This window comes from Scyliorhinus canicula, chromosome 6 (assembly GCF_902713615.1).
Source record: "Scyliorhinus canicula chromosome 6, sScyCan1.1, whole genome shotgun sequence".
In the NCBI taxonomy this organism is placed as follows: Eukaryota; Metazoa; Chordata; class Chondrichthyes; order Carcharhiniformes; family Scyliorhinidae; genus Scyliorhinus; species Scyliorhinus canicula.
In genome coordinates this window covers 18,925,479-18,951,145 of record NC_052151.1, presented here as the reverse complement: position 1 = coordinate 18,951,145, position 25,667 = coordinate 18,925,479, and the positions used below count along the sequence as shown (strand labels likewise).

General features: G+C 45.9%; 1 protein-coding gene and 1 long non-coding RNA gene across 4 annotated transcripts in view; one reads left to right on the top strand and one right to left on the bottom strand.

Annotated features, from left to right (window-relative positions):
* The window catches only part of mrps18a (mitochondrial ribosomal protein S18A), an 82,319-nt gene extending 72,283 nt beyond the window's left edge, over window positions 1–10,036 (bottom strand). The window contains exons 1-3 of one of the 2 annotated variants that reach the window (XM_038799019.1): window positions 9,829–10,036; window positions 8,005–8,036; window positions 684–791 (exon numbers count right to left, since the gene is read on the bottom strand). In XM_038799019.1, the coding sequence (XP_038654947.1) occupies window positions 684–791; window positions 8,005–8,036; window positions 9,829–10,009 (321 nt within the window). In that variant the 5' untranslated portion in view covers window positions 10,010–10,036. Of the gene's footprint in view, window positions 1–683; window positions 792–8,004; window positions 8,037–9,474; window positions 9,521–9,828 lie in introns of those variants that run through there. The other variant, XM_038799020.1, reaches the window with a different exon arrangement.
* LOC119967016 lies at window positions 714–25,093 on the top strand. Of its 2 annotated transcripts, none has more exons than XR_005460900.1 (3): window positions 714–827; window positions 17,113–17,221; window positions 24,822–25,093. It is a non-coding gene; the product is annotated as an uncharacterized LOC119967016 (long non-coding RNA). The 2 variants fall into 2 exon arrangements; XR_005460899.1 differs by having other exon boundaries at window positions 770–848.
* Window positions 25,094–25,667: the final 574 nt, after the last annotated feature.

Here is a 25,667-nt window from a genome sequence, read left to right as displayed (position 1 = left end):
TAAATTCTATGATTCTAAGTTCGACACAATCCAGGAAAAAACAACCCGCTCGATTGCTCCCCCTTCGACAAACATTCAAACCCTCCACTATTGACAAACAGTGGTAGCCGTGTACACCATCTACAAGGTGCACTCTAGTATCTCACCAAGGTTCCTTAGACAGCACCTTCCAAACCACGACCACTACCATCTAGAAGGACAAGAGCAGCAGATGCCTGGGAACCCCACCACCTGGAGATTCCCCTCCAAGTCACACACCACCCTGACTTGGAAATATATCGCCGTTCCTTCACGGTTGTTGGATCAAATTCCTGGAATTCTCCCCGAACAACATGTGGGTGTGCCTCCACCTCAGGGACGGCAGCGGTTCAAGAAGGCAACTCACCACCACCTTCTGAATGGCAACTAGGAATGGGCAATAAATGCTGGCCTAACCGGCAACGTCCACATCCTGTAAAATTAATTATTAAAAACTTTATCTAACCCCATCTTCATATCTTTCTATATCTTTCGCCTCATTTACTGATCTAACTTTCCTTTCAAGACATAGGTGTTATTCGTTTCAAATGCTCCAAAATGCAGAGCGCTCCACTTTCTAATCACTCTCTGGGTGATGGTAAAAATGAAAGGTATTCATTAAAATATTACACAAATGGATAATTCTGAAAATGCAGTCTACTTACTGTGTGGTTATATTTGTGTTTCAGGTTCCACCTGCAGATTGGACACTGCCCTGAAGGATTTGGAGGTTCAGAAGACACTGGAGAAGTCTCGACTTTCTTTCCTTCAATCTGAAAGCAGGATCAATGAGTGTGACCATCAAGACGGTGAATATAACAGTTCTACTGGTCAGTAACGATGCTCAGTTCAAAGGCCCGCTCCAATACAACTGAAATTTGCCCAACCACAAAGGTGTCGCAATATTGCTTAAGGAGTCAATTACTGCACTAAGGAGGGAGGATATGTAAGCAGGCTCCTCAACTGAGGCCATACGAGTGGAACGTAAAAATCAAAAAGGGCAGAATCTCGATGCTGGGTGTGTACTGGAGGCCCCATAACAATCAGGGACAAATAGGAGGGCAGATATGTAGACAAATCGGAGTAAAGTATGAAAATAATACAGTAATAATAGTATGTGATTTTAACACCCCAATATTAATTTTGATGGGCAAAGTGTGAAAGGCTGTAAGGATCGGAATTCTTAAAGTGTATCCAGGAGAGCTTTTTGAGCCTGCACCTCGAAAGTCCGACAAGAGAGGGGGGACGGTACTTGACCTAATTTTATGAAACGAAGCCAGGCAGGTGGTCGAGGTGTCAGTGGGGCAACATTCTCGTGATAGTGACCACAACTCGGTAAGGGAGGTATGATCAGTATTTCGCAGATAACGCAAAAATTAGTGGTGCGGTAAATAGCGAGGAGGAAAGCTTTAGATTACAGGATGATACAGACGGGCTGGTCAGAACAGTGGCAAATGGAATTTAACTCTGAAAAGTGAGAGGCGATGCATTTTGGGAGGACTAACAAGGCGAGGGAATGCAGAATAAATGGTAGGACACTAGGAAGTACAAAAGACCAGAGGGACCTTGGAGTGCATGTCTAAAGATCCCTGAATGCAACAGGACAGGCAGCGAATATGGTTAAAAAGGCATATGGGATACTTGTCTTTATGAGCTGAGGCATAGAACATGAGAGCGAGGAGGTTATGAGATGTATAAAACGCTCGTTGGACCATAGCTAGAGTATTGTGTGAAGTTCTGGTCACCACACTATAGGAAAGGTGTGATTGCACTAAAAAGATACAGAGGAAATTCACCAGGATGTTGATTGGGCTGGAGCGTTTCAACTATGAAAAAAGACTGGGTAGGCTGGGGTGCTTTCCTTAGACCAGAGAAGGCCGAGGGGCCTCAACGAGATGTACAAAATTATGAGGGATATAGACAGGGTAGATGGAGGGATATAGATGGGTAGAGGGGTCAATAACCAGGAGGCATAGATTTACAGTAAGGAGCAGATTTAGACAGGATTTGAGAAAAAATATTTCCACCCAGAGGGAACCCACTGCCTGAAAGGGCGGTCATGTCCAGAGCCCTCAAAACATTTATGAAATGAAAATGAAATGAAAATCGCTTATTGTCACGAGTAGGCTTCAATGAAGTTACTGTGAAAAGCCCTGTTAAGAAGCATTTAGATGAGCAGTTGCAACACCCTAGTGTACAAGACTACAAGCCAAGTGCTGGAACTAGATAGGTGTTTGATCGCCGGCACAGACACGATAGGCCACTTTCTGTGCTGTAAAACTCTATAACTCTACAATGTGGGGAAAATGTGAAATTATCCCATTTGACAAGAAGAATAAAAAAAGCATATTATCTAAATGAGAGATTGCAGAGTTCTGAGGTGCAGAGGGATCGGGATGACTTGAATCGCAGAAGGCTAGAATGCACGTACTGCAAGGAATTAAGAAAGCTAATAGAATGTTATCATTTTAAATGCGATAGACAGCATGGTTTTGTGAAGAGGACTCTTTCCCAGGGTGGAGGGGTCAGTCACCAGGGGGCATAGGTTTAAGGTCCGTGGGGCAAAGTTTAGAGGAGATGTGCGAGGCAGGTTTTTACGCCGAGGGTGGTGAGTGCCTGGAACGCGCTGCCAGGGCAGTCTGTGGAAGCAGATGCATTAACGGCATTCAAAGGGCATCGTGACAAACACATGGATAGGATGGGTATAGAGGGGTACGGCACAAGGAAGAGCTGAGGGTTTTGGCAAAGGTTGGTATCATGACCAGTACAAGCTTGGAGGGCCAAAGGGCCTGTTCCTGTGCTGTATTGTTCTTTGTATATTGCGAGGGGAATTGAACACAAGAGTAGGGAGGTTCTGCCTCAGTTGTACAGAGCGCGAGTGAGACTACATTTGGAATACTGTGTACAGTATCGGTCATCTAAGGAAAGGCAGTTCAAAGAAGATTTAGAACATAGAACATAGAACATAGAACAGTACAGCACAGAACAGGCCCTTCGGCCCTCGATGTTGTGCAAGATTTACCAGACAAATGCCAGGAATGGGCAAGTTATCTTACGAGGAAAAATTGGACATGCTAGGCTGGTGTCCTCTGGAGTTTAGAAGAGCAAGAAGAAACTTGATTTTTATTCTATTCATTTTAAGAGATGTCGGGGTCACTGGTTGGGCCAATATTTATTGCCCATCCATAGTTGCCCTTGAAAAGGTGGTCGTGAGCTGCCTGCCTTGTACTGCTACAATCTTCTGTGGTGTAGGTACACCCATTGTGCTGTAAGGGAGGGAGTTCCAGAATTTTGACCGAACGACAGTGAAGGAACGGCAATATATTGCAACGTCAGGATGGTCAGTAACTTGGAGGGGATGCCCCAGGTGGTGAGGTTCCCAGGTATCTGCTGATCTTGTCCTTCTGGATGGTCATGGTCGTGGGTTTAGAAGGTGCTGTTTAAGGAACCCTGGTGAGTTATTGCAGTGCATCTTGTACATGGTACACACGGCTGCCACTGTTCGTCGGTAGTGGAGGGATTGAATGTTTGTGGAAGGAGGAACATTCAAGTGGGCTGCTTTGTCCTGGATGGTGTTGAGCTTCTTGAGTATTGTTGGAGTTGCACTAATCCAGACAAGTGGAGAGTATTCCATCACAGTCCTGACTTGTGATTGTAGATGGTGGACAGGCTTTGGAAAGTCAGGTGGTGAGTTCCTAGCTGCAGGGTTCCTCGCCTCTAACCTGATCTCACAGCCATTTATATGGCTAGGCCAGTTCAGTTTCTGGTCAATCCCCAGCATCCTAGTAGTGGGGGATCAGCGATGGTAATGCATGGGGCGATGGTTAGATTCTCTCTTGTTGGAGATGGTCATTACCTGGCACTTGCATGGCGTGAATGTAACTTGCCACTTGTCAGCCTAAGTCTGGATATTGTCCAGGTCTTGCTGAATTTGGACATGGACTGCTTCATTATCTGAGGAGTTGCGAATGGTGCTGAATGTTGTGCAGCCACCCGCAAACATCCCTACATCTGACCTTATGACGGAAGGAAGGTCAATGATGAAACAGCTGACAATGGTTGGTCTAGGGACACTAAACCAAGCTCCTGCAGTGAAGTCTGAGTGGGGCGGCATGGTAGCACAGTGGTTCGCCTCACAGTGGCAGGGACCCAGGTTCGATTCCGGCCTTGGGCGACTGTCCATGGAGTTTGCATGTTCTCCCCATGTCTAGGTGGGTTTCCTCCGGGTTTCTCCCACAGTCAAAAGATGTGCAGGTTAGGTAGATTTGCCATGCTAAATTGCTCCGTAGTATCTAAAAGATTAGGTGGGGTTAAGGGATAAGGTGGGGGCATGGGCCTAGGTAGGGTGCTCTTTCAATGGGCTTAATGGCCTTCTTCTGCACTGTAGCATTTCTATGAACGAATGAATGACCTCCAACAGCCACAATCATATTCCATTGTGCCCGGTGACAGGTTTTCCCCCGATTCCCATTGACTCCAGTTTAGCTTGGGCTCCTTGTGGCTGTACTCGGTCAAATGTTGCCATTATGTCAAGGGCAGTCACTCTCATTTCACCTGTGGTGTTCAGCTCTTTAGTCCATTTTGTACCAAGGCTGTACTGAGGTCAGGAGCCGAGTGACCCTGACGAAACCCAAACTAAGCGTCAGTGAGCAGTTTATTGCTAAGCAAATGCTACTTGATTGCGCTGTTGATGACCCCCTTCTATCACTTTACTGATGAGCGAGAGTAGACTGATGGGGCAATAATTGACTGGGTTGGATCTGTCCTGCTTTTTGTGTGCAGGACATACCTGGGCAATTTTCCACATTGCCATCAGATGCCTGTGTATGAGAGTTAACAGAATGGCCCTATATTCTCTGGAATTTGCTTGGCTAGGGGCATGGCAAGTTCTGTAGCACAAGTCTTCCGTATAATTGCCAAAATGTCAAGGCCTATAGTCTTTACAACGTTTCTTGGAAAGAGCGATTTATTGAGTCCTACTTCCCTCCTCTTTCCCCACAGCCGTTCCAATATTTTGGTTTCAAGTCAATATCCAACTTCCCGTTGAAAGTTACAACTGAATTGGCTTCCAACACTTCTTCCTCACAGTGCATTCCAGGTCAGAAGAGCGACAAAGATAATTATCCTCCTACCGTCTGGTTGCGTTGCCAATTCTCTTAAATCTATTTCCTCTGGTTAGTGCTCCTACTACCAGCTGAAACAACGGTGAAAGCGCCTCATAATTTTGAAGACTTCCACTGAGTCTCACCTTAACCTTTCCTGGTCCATGGAAAAGAGGAGGGAGACGCCCGAGAGCAAGTTCTCCTCCCTCACTCCCTCGACAATGCATTTTCACCTTAATTTTATGAAAAGGTTGAGGGACTTTTAAACAACATGCACTTGTCCAACGCCAGCATCTCCGCATCAAAAAATGCACTTGGGCCATGCAGCTCTCTCAGACTCCAGACCAGAACATAAAAATGTGATCATTAGTCAGACAATCCTCCTCTCAGTGCGCCTCTTCAATCTATCTTTCTTCACCCCAACATTCTTTGCACTTGCCCTTAATTTTATCCATATCCATCATTGGAGTTACTGCTTCTCTATCTCAGTCCTTCAAACCTTTACAAACACTGTGCTTACGTTCTCTAGAATCATAGACTCCCAACAGTGCAGAAGGAGGCCATTCGGCCCATTGAGTTAAAAATAAAAAAATAAAAAAAATAAAAATCGCTTATTGTCACGAGTAGGCTTCAAATGAAGTTACTGTGACAAGCCCCTAGTCGCCACATTCCGGCACCTGTTCGGGGAGGCTGTTACGGGAAAAGTTTACATCGGTCCTCTGAAAGAGCACCCTCCCCAGGCCCACACCATCATTCCCATAACCCCATCTAACCTTTTGGACACCAAGGGACAATTTAGAATGGCCAATCCACCGAACCTGCACATCTTTGGACTGTGGGAGGAAACCGGAGCACCCGGAGGAAACCCACACAGACATGGGGAGAATGTGCAAACTCCACAGAGACAGTCGTCTGAGGCCGGAATTGAACCTGGGACCCTGGCGCTGTGAAGCAGCGGTGCTAACCACTGGGATGAGAGGGATGTCCTATGAGGAGAGAGTTAGTAGAATGGCCCGATTTTCTCTGGAAGAATGAGCGCTAATCTCATTGAAACTTTGTTCGCGAGGTGGTGGCATAGTGACATTGTCCATCAACCCAGAGACCCTGGGTAATGTTTTGGGGACCGGAGTTCGAATTCCACTCTGCAGTTGGCGGAATTTGAATTCAATAAAAATCGGGAATTAAAAAGTCTAAATGATGACCATGAAACCATTGCCGATCATCGTAAAAACCCAGCTGGTTCACAAACGTTCTTTAGGGAAGGAAATTTGCCGTCCTTACCTGGTCTGGCCTACATGTGTTTCCAGACCCACAGCAAGGTGGCTGACTGCCTCTGAAATGGCCCAGCAAGCCACTCAGTGCAAAGGGCCATTTGGGATGGGCAATAAAGGTCTGGCGTCGCCAGTGACGGCCACAACCCGTAAATGATTTTTTCAAAAACCATAAAATTCTTGAAAGTTTCCTCAGGGCCGAGGGGCTGCTTCCTCTGGCTAGAGTAACTAGGGCTTACAGTCTCAGGGTAAGGGGTCTGTCATTGAGGCCTGAGATGAGGAGAATTTTCTGCATCGTGAACCTTTGGAATTCTATGCCTTAGGGGATGTGGATGTGCAATCAGTGAGTATACTCAAGACTCAGACATGGATTTTTGGGCACTTAAGGGAATCAGCAAAATGGGGATAGGACAGGAAAATGGGGATTTGATAGAAGCATAATCTTAGTGAACAGCAGAACAGGCCTACTCCTGATCATATTTCTTAAATCCTTTGACTGGCTTCTCCGTCGGCAGGATCTTCCGGTTCTCCAGCAGCGCACTCACGCCCGCAGAGGTGAAATGGGAAACCCCATTGGCCGGCTGACGGGACGGAAGATCCCGCCCCTTATGTTTCTTGCATCTTCAGGTGATTTGAAATGAAGACTGCTTCCAGGATTCATTCAATCCAGGAATCTGAATAGTACAGCTCTTTAACCTTCCTTGGATTCCCCCCACCCCATTTCAATCTGTGTTCATAAGTTCATAAGATATAGGAGCAGAATTTGGTCTTTCGGCCCATCGAGTCATTCTATCATGACTGATATGTTCCTCATCTGCTACACAATGTTATAGACCAAGAGCTGGATTGCGAAATCAGCCAGAGCATCTCCTCCCTGGAACACATGATCTATGAGCGGGAATAGGCAATTTAGCCTCCCAAGCCTAACACCTTCAATGTGATCATGGCTGATCCCATCCTGGCCTCAACACCACCCTCCTGCCCTTTCTCCACAACCCTTCAACCCATTACCGATTAAAAATCTGTCCAACTCCTCCTTAAATTTACTCACTGTCCCAGCATCCACCGCACTCTGGGACAGCGAATTCCACAGATTCACACCCTTTGGGAGAAGTAGTTTTTCCTCAAATCGGTTTTAAATTTGCTACCTCTTGTTTTAAGATTATGACCTCTCATTCAAGAATGCCCCACAAGAGGAAGCATCAATTCCACGTCTGCTTTATCCATAACTTTGACGTCTTGTATACCACAATTTGATCTCCCGTCATTCTTCAAAACTCTAGAGAGCATAGGCCTAAACTGTTCAATCTCTCCTCATACGACGAACCCCTCATCTCTGGAATCAACCTAGTGAACCTCCTCTGAACCACCTCCAATGCAGCGACACCTTTCCTCAAATAAGGGACCAAATGTCTGATCCTTCACCTGAGTTTCCCAATTGAAAAGAAAACACAACATGTTGGCCTCCTCCCCTAAAACTGGACATTATACGCAGACAGTGATTTTTTTTCATTTGGAGGCTCCGTTCTACGGTGATTGACTGTCTACAGGTCCCACTGTTCAGTCATTGCAATCTTTTAGATTGGATGAGGCACTGAGGTATCTGTACTCACCATTATGGTCTGTCCATCCTGGACTCTTGTAACTGTAAAGCAAGGAAGGGAACATTGTGTGAAAATCAATATCCATTATACAGAAACAACATAGGCACACTTTTAGCTCACAGGGCTAATCGCTGGATTTGAAAGCAAACCAAGGCAAGCCAGCAGCACGGTTCGATTCCCGTAACAGCCTCCCCGAACAGGCGCCGGAATGTGGCGACTAGGGGCTTTTCACAGTAACTTCATTTGAAGCCTATTCGTGACAATAAGCGATTTTCATTTCATTTCATTTCACATATCATACACCCAAGGCTCTTTACAGAAATACTAATGGCAAAATAAGTCAGATATAAAACTCCAAAACAAAAGACCATCTCTTCATAATGCTCTTATATTTGCCGGTGAAACTTCTTTAAAAATGAACTGAAATCACACTTAGACCCATCAAGTTCCTCCAGATGAGAAGCTGATTGAAACATTAAGAAAAACTTTGATGTGAGGACATGTTCCCTCTATTTATCAGATGGAATTCCTTTTCTGGGTTTCTTCCAGACTTGTGCTACCTTGCTTTCATTCTGAGGGCCATGCTACTCTTAAACCAGCCGATAGCAGCTATAGAGCCCACAGCATTGAATCAGGCCAATCAGCCCAATAACACAAGCCTCCTCCCACCCCTCTTCATCCAACCCTAACTGCACACCTTTATGCCCCATTCTCGTTCATGTGCTTATTGCAACCTGCACAAGCCTTTTTAACTGTTTACGTCCATTAGATTTGTAACAACCAAAGTGATCTTATTCAGCTTTGACAAAGCGTCATCTGGACACAAAACGTCAGCTCTTTTCTCTCCCTACAGAGGCTGCCAGACCCGCTGAGATTTTCCAGCATTTTCTCTTTGGTTCTTTATTGTATGCTTTATTAACCACAGGGAGAATGGAACTAGGCAAGTTGTTCTTTCAGAGAGCTAGTGCAGTCAATACTGTAACAATTCTAAGACAGGGATACATGAAGATGGGAGTATAACGACCCATATAAAAGCAAAATAATGCAGATGCTGGAAATCTGAAATACAAACAGAAAACGCTGGATAAACTCAGCAGATCGGGCAGCATCTGTGGAGAGAGAAACAGAGTTAATGTTTCGGAACGAAATGATCCTTCTATTGTTTCTCTCCAAGATACTGCCAGAGTTCATAGAATCTACAGTGCAGAAGGAGGCCACTCGGCCCATCGAGTCTGCACCGGCCCCTGGAAAAAGAAACCCTACCCAAGCCAACACCTATCCCCGCAACCCAGCAACCCCACCCCTTTTTGGACACAAAGAGCAATTTATCATGGCCAATCCACCTAACCTGCACATCTTTGGACTGTGGGAGGTAACGGGAGCACCCGGAGGAAACCCACGCAGACACGGGGAGAACATGTAAACTCCACACAGACAGTGAACCAAGCCGGGAATCGGCTGTGAAGCAACAATGCTAACCACAGTGCCACCCATCCAGTTTCTCCAGCATTTTCTGTTATCATAATATAATTGCCTGCATGGTTCCCATAAACTGCAAATTCAATGCATGAGCACCTGGTCTGAGGACTGGGTGGGTGGAGGATCCAAGTCTATTCACACTCATGAATTATCTAGTCCCATCGACCTGTCAATCAAATGGCTGCTGCGCCGCCTGGGCGCGCACTGCCCCGCTGTCAATCAAAGAGCGCCCCGCTGTCAATTAAAGAGCGCCCCGCCCCCTACTCCATCGCCCCGCCCCCTACGCCATCGCCCCGCCCATTCACGCTCGAGCTGCCGGCCCTCGCCTGCTCCCCGCTCCGCCGCCGCACTCACTTTCCCTCAGGCCTCGGGCTGGCACTAGCCCCGCCGGAGCGAGCTGCAGCCACGTTCCGCTGGCGGTGTCTGGTGGAAAGCGCTGGCCGGAGACCCAGAGACGGGAAACCTTAGCCATCCAGCATACAGAGCGCAAAGTCCTGATGGCCGCCATTTTGCAACAGCGGGGCGGGGGGAACATAGTCACCCAGCACTTCCGGTTCCGGCTGTCAATCAAAGCCAGACTCAGCCCAGCAGCCTATCTTCCATTCTTCACACTTGTACCAATTTCACATATTGCCCTTTTTAAATTATAAAACACAATTCTTTTTAACTGGCTTATTCACCTGTAGCCAAATCCAACACTGAAGAGAGGGAAGAGAATGAGGCAGGAAATTCGACGTGTAAATTAATTGAAAATCTGAAGAAGTCTAATGTCTCCTTATCACAGACAGAACCCTTTCTGTTTGGAAGCCTTGTTAAAAGAAAATTCCAGTGAAAATGTCAAAGAAAAACAGACAACTTCTGAATAGGACAAAGGGTATTTGATGTGTGTGTGGAATGTTTTCCAGGGCAATTGAACTAAGTGCAGGAGTTGATAGATGGCAAACCTACTAATTAAATTGAGTAGATTTCCAATATAAATAATTCTCAAGGTTAAAGTTTGAAAACAATTTATACAACAACTTAGGCTATAAATATATAAACCATAAATAAACAGAATAAATGTCTTCTAATATACACCTTAATGTAGTTTATACATAATGTCATCTTTCATACAATAAAACATCCCAAGGTGCCTCACAGAGCATATGATGAATAACTCACCACCTGACTTCCTGAAGCATCCACCTCAAGGCACAAGTCATGAGTGTGATGGAATACTAACCACTTGCCTGGATGATCACAGCTTAAAAACACTCAAGAAGCTTGACAGCCAGGATAAAGCAGCCTCCTTAATTGGCGCCCCATCCACAAACATTAACTCCCTCACGGCCACACAAGTGACAGCAGGATGAACAGGAAATCACCAAGGCTCCTTGGGTAGCACCTTCCAAATCCGCCACCTGTACTACCTCGAAGGACAAGTGCAGCAGATGCATGGGAACACCACCACCTGCAAATTCCTTTCCAAGTCACACATCATTCGACTTGTTACTTTCTCACCTTTCCTTCACTGTCACTGGGTCAAAATTCTGGAACTCCTTTCCTATACGTACACCACATGGACGGTAATGGTTCAAGAAGGCAGCTCACCACCACCTTCTCAAAGGCAATCAGGGCTGGACAATTAATGTTGGCCTAGCCAGTCAAGTCCACACCCCAGGAAAGAATTTTTAAAATTAGCATTATCAATCAAAATTTAACACCGAGTTCTAATGAGATATTTACACAGATCGCTGAAAGCTTGTTCAAAGAGGTAGGTTTTAGGGAGGAAATAAAGATGTAGAAGTTTAGGGAGAGAATTACAAACATTAGGACCGAGGCAGCTGAAGGAATGGCAACCAAAAGTGAAGAGAGTAAAATCGATGATACTAAAGAGGGCAGAATTGGAGGAGGGCAGATATTTCACAGTCATCCTTCATTACTGTTCTGAGCAGTTTGTTTGTTTCCTTCCATGAACATTAACTAGGAGGTAAATATGTTGACAGTTTGTAATAAATATGGTATTGTTTTCAAAGAACAGCATATGTCAAAACAGGCAAAGTTTTCAAAGCATAAAGAGTTACTGTCAGCTTTATCTTAATTCTCAGGATGTGGGTGGCTCTGACAATGATGTGACATTGCGTGTCTCTTGGCAGTTGGGTGGGAAAAAGCACTTCAAAGAACATTATGAGCCAACTGCAAAGTATGAGACTCCAGTTCAATTAAAAATCTCCAATCCAATTAAAAAAAGTTAAAACTTGCATCTTTCACAAATTCAAGATATCCCAAAGTCAATTAAGTGCTTCTGAATTGTTATATTCTTTTCCAAGGTAGCCCCCTGGGCCCAAGGATGACTTGCTTCCACAATAAAATTGAGTTCTCAGGTGACCGAGGAGTACAATCCGCGACCGACAGTTTCTGCCACAGGTGGGGCAGACCGATTAGGTGAGCGTGTGGGTAGACTGCCCCCCTCAATGCCATGCGCTCCTTTTTCACTGACGATACTGGGCTCTGGCTTGCTCTCGGCAACGAAACTCAAGATATTCAGCTCCTTACTGGATGCTCCACTTCGGATGGTCTTGGACTGGCGATTCCCAGGTGTCAGCCTTCATGAGGCTCGCTTGCCATGTCGAAGCTCCAAGCTTGTTTCAGGAGTCTGATGTTGGCATGCGGACGATGTGACACACCCAGTGGGTCAATACCTCAATGCTGGGGATGTTGGCCTGAGCAAAGACACTGACACTGATGCGCCTATCCTGCCAATGGATTTTGCAGGATTTTGCAGAGGCAGCACTATTGATACTTCTCCAGAGAATTTGAGGTGCCTGCAGTACATGGTCCACATCTCTGAGCCAGATAGAAGAGTAGATATCACTTTGCAGACCATGAGCTTGATATATAGAACATACAGTGCAGAAGGAGGTCATTCGGCCCATCGTGTCTGCACCGACCCACTTAAGCCCTCACTTCCACCCATAACCCAAGAACCCCTCCTAACCTTTTTGGACACTAAGGGCAATTTAGCATTGCCAATCCACCTAACCTGCACATCTTTGGACTGTGGGAGGAAACCGGAGCACCCAGAGGAAACGCACGCAGACACTGGGAGAACGTGCAGACTCAGCAGAGACGGTGACCCAGCGGGGAATTGAACCTGGGACCCTGGCGCTGTGAAGCCACAGTGCTAGCCACGTGTGCTGCCCGTGATGCAGGGTCTGAGATCCTGGCCTTCAAACACCTTAGCCAGCTGGAGGCTGCACTAGCACAATGAGGTGGTGTTGAACGTCATTGTCGAAGTCAGCACTTGTTGTCAATGGACCACAAGATGCAGGAGCAGAAGTAGGCCACTTGGCCCATTGAGTCTCCTCCGCCATTCAACAAGATTATGACTGATCTGATGTGATCATGACTGATCTGAAAGCTCCACTTTCCTGCCTTATTCCCATAACCCCTTATTCCCTTACTGATTAAAAAAGTCTTTCTCAGCCTTGGCCCAGCCTTTACAACTCTGCGGTGAAGAGTTCCACAGATTCACTACCCTCAGAGAAGAAACTCTCCCTCGTGTCTTAAATGTGCGACCCCTTTGCCGGAGATGGTTCAAATTCTATTTGTAAAGAATTGTACATTCTTTTAAATCAACCAATATCTGGAATTGAAAGCTAGTTTCAATAATCATTCACTTGAGGAAGGAGCAGTGCTCCGAAAGCTAATGATTTGAAACAAATCTGGTGTTGTAAGACTTCTTACTGTGCTCACCCCAGTCCAATGCTGGCATCTCCACATCAATAATGATGACAATGAAGCGACTGGGTAGGATTCTCCGGTCCTCCAGCCACGTGGTTTTTAGCTGCGCGCGGTTGGCTGGTGACGGGATTCCATCCCTCTGCCGCTTATCAATGGGATTTTCCATTGAAACCACCCCACGCCACCGGGAAACTCGCTGGCAGTGGGAAATGTGAATCCCAACGACCCGAGAATTCCAGTCATTATTGTTCAAACCTAATTAGTTCACTGATGTCCTTTGGAGAAGGAAATCTGGCGCTCTTATCTGGTCTGGCCCACACGTGATTCTGGACCCGCAGCAATGACTCTTCACTGCCCTCTGGGATGTGCCCGGAGGAAACCCACGGAGACACGGGGAGAACGTGCCGACTCCGCACAGTCACCCGAGACCGCAATTGAACCTGGGACACTGGCGCTGTGAGGCAACAGTGCTAACCACTGTGCCGCCGTGCCACATGACACCATCAAACCTGTATTCTTGACAAGTCATTGTTTCAGTTCGCTTGCATTATCTGTGTAATATACCACTTTTCTGATTAAGGCCAGAAGATAAATAGAGTCAGCCATGTAGCTGCTTGTGTATCATTCAGCTGGATGCCCTTGTTGGAGAACTATGTGAATAAATGGCATGTGGAATGTTTTACATGCATTTCGTGGAAATTAATAACAACCGTTGTCGACATTAGTGCCAATCATGTCCAAACCTTAGCGTATTTTGCATAGCGAATGGCCTGTGATTACCTGTCCTCATGACATGCACATGTGTTCAAACGGTAATACTGTCCTGCGTAATTTGTTACTCTGAGGATTGACCAGGGGCATCACCATGCCTGTACCAATATCTCTTTCACAGTTGCTAAATCTGTCAGCTGCTTTCCTGCCTAATTATTTAATCCAGTCATGGTTGATATCTCTCAGTGTGCGTGCCTCTCAGCAAGGGGACTGTTATCACTTAACTAGACTGCGCCCAACTGAAGACAATGCCAAGCTTCATAATACTTTACATTGTGCCTCAAGCTGGGTCACACTGTGGAATGACCATAACGCAGGACAACTAGACTTCATTTTAAAACGATTCTTTCAAGGGACAAGGCCAGTACTTTTTGCCCATCCCTAATTGTCCTATTAGTGACGATCCTCTTTGGTATGTAATGCAGTGACAGAGTTAAATATCTAACAGGCACCACTGCATTCCACCACCAGAGACAGATTGATGTTTTAAAAAATCATTTATGGCATGACTGTCAAGCATTAATTGCCCATCCCTAATTGCTCTTATAGAATCGTATAATTTACAGCGCAGAAGGAGGCCATTCGGCCCATCGAGTCGGCACCGGCCCTTGGAAAGAGCATCCAAGCCAAGACCACACCTCCTCCCTATCCCCATAACCCAGTAACCCCACTTAACCTTTTAGACACTTAGGGCAATTTAACATGGCCAATCCCGTAACAGCCTCCCCGAACAGGCGCCGGAATGTGGCGACTAGGGGCTTTTCACAGTAACTTCATTGGAAGCCTACTCGTGACAATAAGCGATTTTCATTTTCATTTTTCACCTGATCCGCACATCTTTGGAGGAAACTGGAGCACCCGGAGGAAACCCATGCACACATGGGGAGAATGTGCAGACTCCACACAGGCAGTGACTCTTGAGCTGAGTAGTTTGATAGACCATTCTGGAGGGCATTCGTGAGTCAATCAAATGTGGATCTGGAGTCCAGACCAGGTAAGGATGGCAGATTTCCTGCCCTAAATGGCATCTGACCTAAAGGTCACCATTTGAGCTTCTATTGAATTCAAATTTCACCATCTGCCATGGTGGGATTTGAACCTGGGTCCCCAGAGCAATACCCTAACTCTCTGGATTACTAATCCAGTGACAATGCCACTGTTCTACCGCTCCCCTCTTCAAAAGCTCTGTCTTTTTTGTGGAATGCCATTATCAAGATGGTGGAAGGCGAACCATGCATCAGGTGCAACAGTGGGCAGCACTCCGGTTGCTTAGTCAGAAGGTTGTGAGTTCAAGTCCCATTTAGGGAACTTTTAAAAAAATTTAGAGTACCCAATTTTTTTTTCCTAACTAAGGGGCAATTTAGCGTGGCCAATCCAACTACCCTGCACATCTTTGGGTTATGGGGGTGAGACCCAAGCCGACAAGGGGAGAATGTGAGGCAGCAGTGCATCACTATGCTGTCCTCCAGTTTGGGGACTTAAGCATAAAACTTAGCTCACACTTTAGTGCAGTGCTGAGGTGAATCAAATATATCTTCAGCTGAAATGTCAAACCCAGGTCCCTGTCTGTTCTCTCACACTGATTGTATAAAGCCCGACAGCACTGTTTGAAAGAGCAGGGGAGTTCTCCTCAGTGTCCTAGCCAATAATTATTCCTCAAAGCAATGTTATTTATCATTGTTGTATTGCTGTTTTGTGGGGTCCTGCTGTGCACAAATTCATTGCACTATTTGCTATATTACAGCAGTGACTTCACTTAAATCATCGGCTCTAAAGTGTTTTGGGATGTTATAATATCTTGATAGGTGCTACATAAGAATCGTAAAGGTGGAGGACCTCAGGGAATTGATATGCGAGCTTTGGGCCTAGGTACCTGAAGACACAGCGGCCTAAGAAGGAGTAATGAAATTTGGGCATAGGTTGAGTGCGGTGGGATTATATTTTCACTCGTAGGCACTGTTTTATTTTCAGATCCAAATGCGTTTTGACAACTTTCATTTTCGTGAGTTTACAGTTGCTGCCACTGTTATATCTGTCGTGTCAGGTATACTGGTATAACACAGGCTGCAACTGAATGCAGCTTAGATGAAAAAAATACTCCAGACCTTGAAGTTAGTTCAATCAGGTTTATTGAACTAATAGCACAGTTCTCTGTGAGTTTGACTCTGCGAATTTAAGTGTGGTTACTCTGTCTGACTGAGCCAGACTAGCTCTTAGCCACGTGGTGGAGGTGTGAGATTGTAACAACACCCTTGACTGACTCTCTAGATGTTCATCAGTGGAAAGAGGCAGAGTGTGAGTGCCTCGTGTCTTTTATAGTCAGATCCCACTCCTGAGTGTCCTGCCTGCTTATTGGTGATGTCCTGTTCTCTGTGTCCATTAGCTGCTTGTCTGTATATCATTATGTGTGTCTGCATATCATGACAATATCGACAAAAAAACAGCCCACTTGTTTTCACTGGGTTAACCACTGAGAGGAGCAGTGACGGCGACTTTAAAATGCCCTCAGCAAATGTGGGCAAGGATGAGGGTTCCTGTTTCTCCAATCGAGCACAGAACCATAGAATCCCTACAGTGGAGAAGGAGGCCATTCAGCCCATCGGGTCTGCACCGGCCCTCTGAAACATCACCCTACCTAGACTACGCTGCCCTATTCCATTACCCCAATCTAACCTGCACATCTTTGGACTGTGGGAGGAAACCGGAGCACCCGGAGGAAACCCACACAGACACAGGGAGAACGTGCCAACTCCGCACAGACAGTGACCCAAGCCGGGAATTGAACCTGGGTCCCTGGCGCTGTGAGGCAGCAGTGCTAACCACCGTGCCCCCGTGCCACCCCATGACTAAATCGTCGACCAATACACATTCACGCCTGATAAACAGCAATTCAGCTAAGAGAGCCTGAGGAAAGGAATGAGAATGGGAAAGTTACATTTAAAAAAAGCTGTGGGCCACAAATAAAGCTGCCTCAGCTTGTTCACTTGACACTAGAAACAAATTTTAACTGGAAAAGGCTATTTAGGCCACAAGCTTTGTTCTTTATTGCACAGAGACTAGGTTCCCGTGACACTGCGCTGTTTAGCTGGATTAAACCTGATGTCTAAGGTTATCCTAAACTACAATGGCTTCCTTCTTTTCCAGGATGACGGATCGAAACAAAAAGTGTAGGATTACCCAGCAATCAAAGTTGGCTTAAGTCACAGACATGAAGCATTTATTCCTGTGAAAGTGCTGCACATTGCTGTTCTTGGTAAGAACCAGACCCCCTTGGACAAGTTAACAAATTGCAGGACGGCTGTGAAAGAGGAGTCGGTGGGGGGAAATATATCAAGGTGTCAGGGCACATATGTGTTTATAGATATAATAGTTCACCTTACTGTTGAGGTTTTTCTGTCTCCCCATGGCAGGATCTTTATTACATTTTTGAGCTGAATTTGAAAGTCGTCGTGTGATAGCCAACTTCCTTATTGAGGCCATTGTTATTTTGTTGAACGTTTGTGTAACATTTATCGGGTCATAAACTAGATTGCGTGTTTATATGCCATTACAGCATCCACCAATTTAACACATTAACACGTTAGCTATAACGTTGCAGATCTCTGCCCTCTCACCATCCTCAGTAAAAAGCAATGTATGGGGGCTTGAGGAGTGTCGGGGGGGGGGGGGGGGGGGGGGGGGGGGGGGGGAGTGTTCTTTCCTATGAGTGGAGGTCAAAGTGATAAAGTGTCCTATTTCTGCCCGAGACCAGGGGTTAATTGAGATTCACCAGCCGTTGCGTGGTAAATTCTCAGAGAAAGAAATTCCCCTCCAATTAAATTTTTAAGGGTTTTATTTTACACAGGCCTGTGTTTACAGATTGCTGATTTAATTTGCCATTTTATTTTTTTTTCCTCATTCCATTAACTCCCAAAAGCATTGACTCCTGCTCAGGTTACAAGCGAGCAAACAAAATTGACAGGCAGGAAAAGGCCAGCCGCTCCACTAGGCCTGTCCCACATCTTGATGGCTGGAGCATCATGACAGAACAGCTTACCCCTCCTTTCCATCACCGCCTCTCCACCAGAAACTCCCGTCCCCGCAGAGGCACGAAAGGAGGCAGATACCAGTGGGGTTATAGGATGCCTGCTGCCCTCAGGAACCTCATCCAAGTCACATTCATCTGTGAGTGTTGGCTGTGATTCATGGAGGCCATCTGGTCAGTTTATTACTGCTCCTGCCAGTGCATGCTGTCGCAGGTGGTAGCAGGTCTTGCCTCTGCGACTGGAGCATGTGGGTTCAAGTCCCACTCCCGAGGTTTGAGTACAGAATCCAAGCTGACACTTGAATGCAGTGCTGAGGGGCTGCTGCACAACTGGAGGTTCTGTTTTAGTTTTGGATGGGCTGTTAAACCGAGGCCTACTCTTCCCTCGCAAGTGGCCACAAAGGACTCCTTGGCACTATTTCATAGCCGGGTCTGGGAATTCTCCCCAGTGTGCTGGACAATATTTACCCCTCAATCAACATCACTAAACTGATGATTTGGTCTCTATCATATTGCTACTTGCGGGAGCTTGCTGTGCGCAAATTGGTTGTCGCGTTTTCTACAATACAAGAGTGTCTACGCTTCAGAAGTACTTAATCGGCTGTCAAGTTTTTGGGCATTCTGAGGTGGTGAAAGACCTCAAGAGAAATGCTTCTTTTTTTAAATCACCCAATATCTGCAAATGCCCACTCTAACAGGAGTCACTGGTCACGAGTGGGAAGCATAGCTTATTCTTCCATTCTCCACGTTGGCACTGAGGCCCATTCTGTGTATCGCAGCACCATCATGGCTCAGATTGACTAACTCAGTGCAAACTGAGAATGGAACTCTTCCAGTTTCTAAAGCAGGGTGGTAGATACAGCCACGGAGCCATTGGTCTGGTTCAGTGTGTTAATATTCTGAGTTCTGGGCACACTGTGGACAATTGTCGCATTCCCATTCTTGCAGCTGAAGAAGAGTGAATTTAACACCAGAAGCAGGTGAAAACGGGCACCCTGCTAACCTGCGTAGCTAAGTGCTAACACCAGGAAGTACTTTTACTCATTGAACCATTAATAAAGACTTAAATAGTTTCTGCCCCATGTCCATATATATTTACTTGAATGGTACCAGGGTTGAGGGACTTGTGGAGAGAATGGAGAAGTTGGATTTTTCTCCTTACAGCAGAGATGGTTAAGAAGAGAATAAAATGTTCTCTTCAAAATGATAAGGGATTTTGATCAAATAGATTTTTATAATAATAATCTTTAATAGTGTCACAAGCAGGCTTACATTAACACTGCAATGAAATTACTGTGAAAATCCCCTCGTCATAGAATCATAGAATTTACAGTGCAGAAGGAGGCCATTTGGCCCATCGAGTTTGCACCGGCCCTTGGAAAGAGCACTCTACCTAAGCCCACACCTCCACCCTATTCCCGTAACCCAGTAACCCCTCCCAACCCTTTGGACACTAAGGGCAATTTAGCATGGCCAATCCACCTAACCTGCACATCTTTGGACTGTGGGAGGAAACTGGAGCACCTGGGAGGAAACCCACGCAGACACGGGGGGAACGTGCAGACTCCACACAGACAGTGACCCAAGCTGGCAATTGAATCCGGGACCCTGGAGCTGTGAATGTAAGCCTACTTGTGACAATAAAGATTATTAATATAATTATTAATATGAGAGTTCAATATTTACCTCCATGTTTGAAGTGAATGGAGCACAGTGCACTTGGCAGACAATAAGGATATTGGGACACTAAAGAGTCAGCACCAAAATATGTATCGTTACTAAAGTTCATTTCTAGTACTCAGGCATCCTGGGGATAGTAGGGGATACCTACTGTACTCTCCTGGTCTGACAGATAGGCAGAAATGCTTCATACTGTCAGACTGCTATTCAGAGTAAGCCACACATTGTTTTGTTACAAGAAGTAAATTTACACAGAACCAAGTTAAATCAGCAGATTACAAAATGAAGTTGGGGCTTAACCTTTGCAGAGAATTACACCAAATTTACAGCACAGAAACATTTAGCCCAACATGTCTATGGTGATGTTTATGCTCCACCCAAGCCTCCACCTATCCCATTTAAGCTAACCCTATCAGCAGATCCTTCAATTCCTTTCTCCTTCTTGTACTTATCTAACTTTCCCTTCAATGCATCTGTACTATTTGCCTCAACTACTCCTTGTGGTAGCAAATTCCACATTGCAACCATTCTCCTGAATTTCACATTGGATTTATGAATGATTGCCTTATATTTATGGCCCCTATCTTGGATTCTCTGCAAGTGGAAACGTCTTCTTTATGTCTAACCTGTCAACTCCTTTTATCATTTTAAAGGCTCCAATTATGTCACTCCCAGCCAGGCTCCAGCATATTCAGCATTTTCTCACAGTTATAACCTCTCAGTTCTGGCATCATCCTTGTAAATCTTTTTATCACCTTCTCCAGTGCCTCTATATCATTTTTTTTTGTCATCAGGAGACCTGACTGTTTCCAGTACTCAAAGTGTAATCTAACCAAGGTTCGCTGATAGTGTAGCATAACTTGCCTGTGTAGTGGAAGCGCAAACAACATCACGGGTCTTACACCCCCAGGACTCAAACCACGCTCACGAATATAATTGAAAAGAACACGGAAAAGAAAAAGAAAAGATATTTGCAGCCCTGAGGGACTGTTTAGTTCTAAGCCAGCGTTGATGTGTTGGACAATATGTCTCAGAGGCAAAGACATACTGTTCGACGATGAAGAATCAGCAGATTTCAAATCAGTATTGCCAAATATTGACTCTAACAATGTTTTACAGTCTCTGGGCTGATTCAGGAAAGAAGATCAGGCTATATTTAGTGAAAATAGTGTATCACATTGTCCATATAAACCTTGCAAGATCTCAAGTTCAGTCCGCAAATGTAGAGTCAGCTGATTTTGCCTGCTCTGCCATAGCAACAGTAGCACCATTAGCACATGCCTGCCTTGCCCCCTAGAGCAGTAGTTGGGGAAGGGTGGATCCGATCCTGATCACTCTCCATTGACCTCTATATTCTAGCTGATTAGGTAGGATTAAGCAGGTACTCTGATGGTTCCCATGGAGGAGCAACCGAGTGGCATTCAGCTTCAAGGCTCGTATGTGACCACTAGTCATATAACATAAGAACATAAGAACTAGGAGCAGGAGTAGGCCATCTGGCCCCTCGAGCCTGCTCCGCCATTTAATGAGATCATGGCTGATCTTTTGTGGACTCAGCTCCACTTTCCGGCCCGAACACCATAACCCTTAATCCCTTTATTCTTCAAAAAACTATCTATCTTTACCTTAAAAACATGTAATGAAGGAGCCTCAACTGCTTCACTGGGCAAGGAATTCCATATATTCACAACCCTTTGGGTGAAGAAGTTCCTCCTAAATTCAGTCCTAAATCTACTTCCCCTTATTTTGAGGCTATATCCCCTAGTTCTGCTGTCACCCGCCAGTGGAAACAACCTGCCCGCATCTATCCTATCTATTCCTGCCTTTTATGAACCCATGCTGCATCTGCCCAATGGGACAATTTCTATCCAGATGCCTCGCAATTTCTTCCTTGATGATAGATTCCAGCATCTTCCCTACTACCGAAGTTAAGCTCACTGGCCTATAATTTCCTGCTTTCTGCCTACTTCCTTTTTTAAACAGTGGCGTCACGTTTGCTAATTTCCAATCCACCGGGACCACCCCAGAGTGTAGTGAATTTCGGTAAATTATCACTAGTGCTAATATTGAGCAAGTTAGCACAACTCTGCTGTGGCCTGTGGAATTGTACCTGAGTGAGAACACTGGACAATGGGTGCAGCCCATTCTGAAAACTGGACTGGAGTAATTACCCCCAGGTCCTGCAGATGCTTCAACTGCACCTCTGCTTTGTGCCGTCGAACAGTGGTTTGCAAACTCTTTTTCCAGTCACCCATTTTTACCAACCGGCCAACCTTTGGGACCCATTCCGGCTGGCCGTCGTGACTCACGCCGGCCAGCCATCTTGACCCACCATTTTTGCGTACCTTTAATGCGACAGGTGAGCCTGCCTGGTCCTCACGATCCCACTTGCTTTGTCATTCAATGTTACATTTCTGTATGGGTTATTCAGCAGAGGCCCTGGAGCTCACACCAGCACTGTTTTTGCCGTGGATTCTCCTGAGAAGCTCTCTCCAGCAGATTTAGCCATGAGATCCTGGCCTGTTTGTGTCTCTGGCCCTCTCTTCCCTCTTACAAAACCATCCATTTTAAATTTTTCAGTCCTGTTGCTTGTTTGCTGCTGACAAAATGGCGGAATCGCAATCGCGCCCAGAGCACGTGACGTCAGTGTTCGGGATGCACGAACTGCTCTCTGCCTCGCTTCAGGCAGGAAGACTGAATTGATTTTTAAAAAAAGTCTTCTCCTGGGTCAGCGCACTGAGTCATGCACACTGATGAGCGGGCACACACACGCAGCATGGCTGGCATGCTGAGAGCCGGTCGCGGCCGGCATTTTTAAAAGCCGGGTTGTGCATTAATTCTCGCGGACAGGAACACCGCGATGGATGGCTCCCTGACCCTCCCGACATCTGTCCGCGACCCCCCCACTTTGAAAATGACTGGTGTGGAACAGAATTCTGACATAAAAACATTTTGGTGTAGCTCTGGCTCTACAACGATCTTTGTCTTCACACCGTTGCTGCACCCTAACTCTCTCTGGAAATCCTCATGGATTTTCTGTAGAAGCTCCTGGAAAATCCCGTTGGAGAAAAATATTTCTTTTTGTTTTGAAAAACATTCTATTTCAGGTATTTCTCAAATATTTACATAACGAAGAAGAAAACAAAAAAAAAAACCGTGGCAACAGCAAGCAATTAAAACATTCTTACACACCCCGAACCCTCGCCACCACCTCCACTCTGCCCTCTGCCACCAGCCCCCTCCCTTTTTTAACTTTTAACCCAATCGGGTCCTCCCCGATCACTGACGACTCAATACTCCTTAAAGAAGTCGATGAGCAGCTTCCCCCTCGAGGTGAATCCCTCCTCTACCCCGAACGGCAAACTTGATCTTCTCTAAGTGCAGAAGCTCTGCCAAATCACCCAGCCACGCCACAACTATTAATGGTACGATGCAGGTATGGATGCCGTCCCCAATACCTTCATTGCCTCTCCAGTGTAGGTGGCTAAGGCGGCCAATGTACTGCTGAACTTCACAGCCTGCAGTCCTCCCTGCAGAGGCGTAAATGTCTGCTCACCCACTACTGTTGCAGCAAACTCCACACGACAGTCACCCGGGATTGAACCCGGGTCCTCAGCGCCGTGAGGCAGCAGTGCTAATCACTGCGCCACCGTGCTGCCAAGATTGTATACTTCTGAAGTTTCTTCAGGGTTTTCACCAAGCTTGTTGTCTGGAGTTGCCATTGTTTATTTTCTGGAAACTTGAATTGGACTGACTGCCTCTGCTTACAGACGGTCTTTCTTATTACATTGGAAACAGCTGAATTCTTTGTACCTGCATTTGTCCTTGGAGTGTTCTCCCCCACAGTGGTAATAAACCTTTCAGCTCTGTGACTTCCGGTCACTTTTCTTCTTTTCATGCTCTGATGTTACCTCGCTTTGGGAACGTCTAATGGCCGCCGCTTCCTGCCTCTGTCTGCACGCTTTGAAATTCGAAAGCGCTTTGCTCAGCACTCTCCGTCCCTTGTGTAATGTTCTTTGATTGGGCCGATGTGAACAAAGAACATTAGACTTTGTTTTATAAACTAAGCTATTTATTACTAACACAACATTAACGAAAAACAAAAATGTCTACGATAAATTGATGTTACCATCAATTCACTCGGAACACGATTGGAAGTAAACTGTGGTTTTAATAGACTTACAACTGAGCCTGCCTGCGACCAGAAGAACTGAGGGCAGACTCACATGGCTGCAGCACTTTATACTTCCGGTAGTGGGAGGGGCCATGGGCGGAGCCGAGGGTGGAGCCCTGTACAAGCTCCTCATCTCCCCCTGTGGGTAGAGCCGCGCAACGGCTCACAGACAGAGCCCACAAGGACACAATACAATACAGTGTGAATTACATTCACCACATGAATATATTTGGAAATAAATGTCGAACACTAACTTGTATTAAGATACAGCTGAGCTGCTCTAATCTGCGGCTGCACGGTGGTGCAAGTGGTTAGCACTGCAGCCTCACGGCACCGAGGTGCCAGGTTCGATCCTGGCTCTGAGTCACCGTCTGTGTGCAGTTTGCACATTCTCCCCGTGTCTGCGTGGGTTTCACCCCCACAACCCAGAGATGTGCAGGGTAGGTGGATTGGCCACACTAAATTGCCCCTTAATTGGATACACTAAATTTATAATAAAAAATAATCTGCGACTGCTATCAACGCCTTACAAATGCCTTCTGAAGGAACACCTGGTGCATCCGGGTCCTGGGACGCCGTACTCGCCCCGCCTGCTGGTCGGATGCTAGAACTATAACAGTAAAACATATCATTTATAATGCACACGCAGATCATAGATTTTACAGGATGATGAACTGCTCATATTATATACAGATGATAGTTTACATATCATCACAGCTTGAGCCAAATCAACCTCCTTTTCTTAGAATATCTTGGTTTCTGCCAGTGGCTGGTTCAGCTCAGTAGGCTAGACAGCTGGTTTGCGATGCAGAACAAGGTCAGCCACGTGGGTTCAATTCCCAGCTTACCCAAACAGGCACTGGAATGTGGTGACTAGGGGCTTTTCACAGTAACGTCATACTTGTGACAATAAAAGGTTATTATTATTATAACCTTTCCTGAATATTGTTGATCCCACAGTTGTTCATCCCACAGACCAACCAGTCATGCAGCATGTCACCGAGAGAACAACCAAATTGAGGACATTCAGACATTTGTGGAAGTCTGGCTATGAAAGCAGGTACCGTTTCACCGGGAGCTCTGACACTTATATCTCTGAGTAGCTGAGGCTACAAGGGAGAGAGCTGATTGGTAAGTAGTGGATACAGTTGGTAAGTATTTACAACTGTTATCACTTATAGTTTGAAAATATGTTCTGTGATTTATAATCTGTAAGGGCTATAATTGCTAGTAACGAGGATAAAGAAAGAAGGGCCATAGAGAATTGGGTATAATCTAACGTTCAGCATCTTCCAAAACTTTAATTTAAAGGGTCAAGTCAGGGCAGGAGAACTCAAAGCCTTGGTTTGCTCCTCTTGCTCCATGTGGGAAGCTGGGAACATTTCTAGTGCCCGGGACCAGCATGTGTGTCGGAAGTGTCTCTGGTTACAACTCCTGGAGGCCTGGGTTTCGGAGTTGGAGCGGCAGCAGCTGGGAACATTGTGAAGCAGCCGCGTGTGTCGTGGATAGCACGTATAGGGATGTGGTCACACCGCAGACTCAAACTCCACAGGCAGAAAGGGAATAGGTGACCACCAGGCAGAACAAGAGAGCTAAGCAAGCAGTGCAGGAATCTCCTGTGGCCATTCCCCTGCAAAACAGATATACCATTTTCGACACTGTTGAGGGGAATGGTCTCTCAGGGAAAAACAGCAACAGCCAAATTTGTGGCACCACAGTTGGTTCTGCTGCAGAGAGGACAGGTAAAACATGTGAGAATGCAATATTTATAGGGGATTCGATTATAAGGAGAATAGATAAGCATTTCTGTGGCCGCAAACC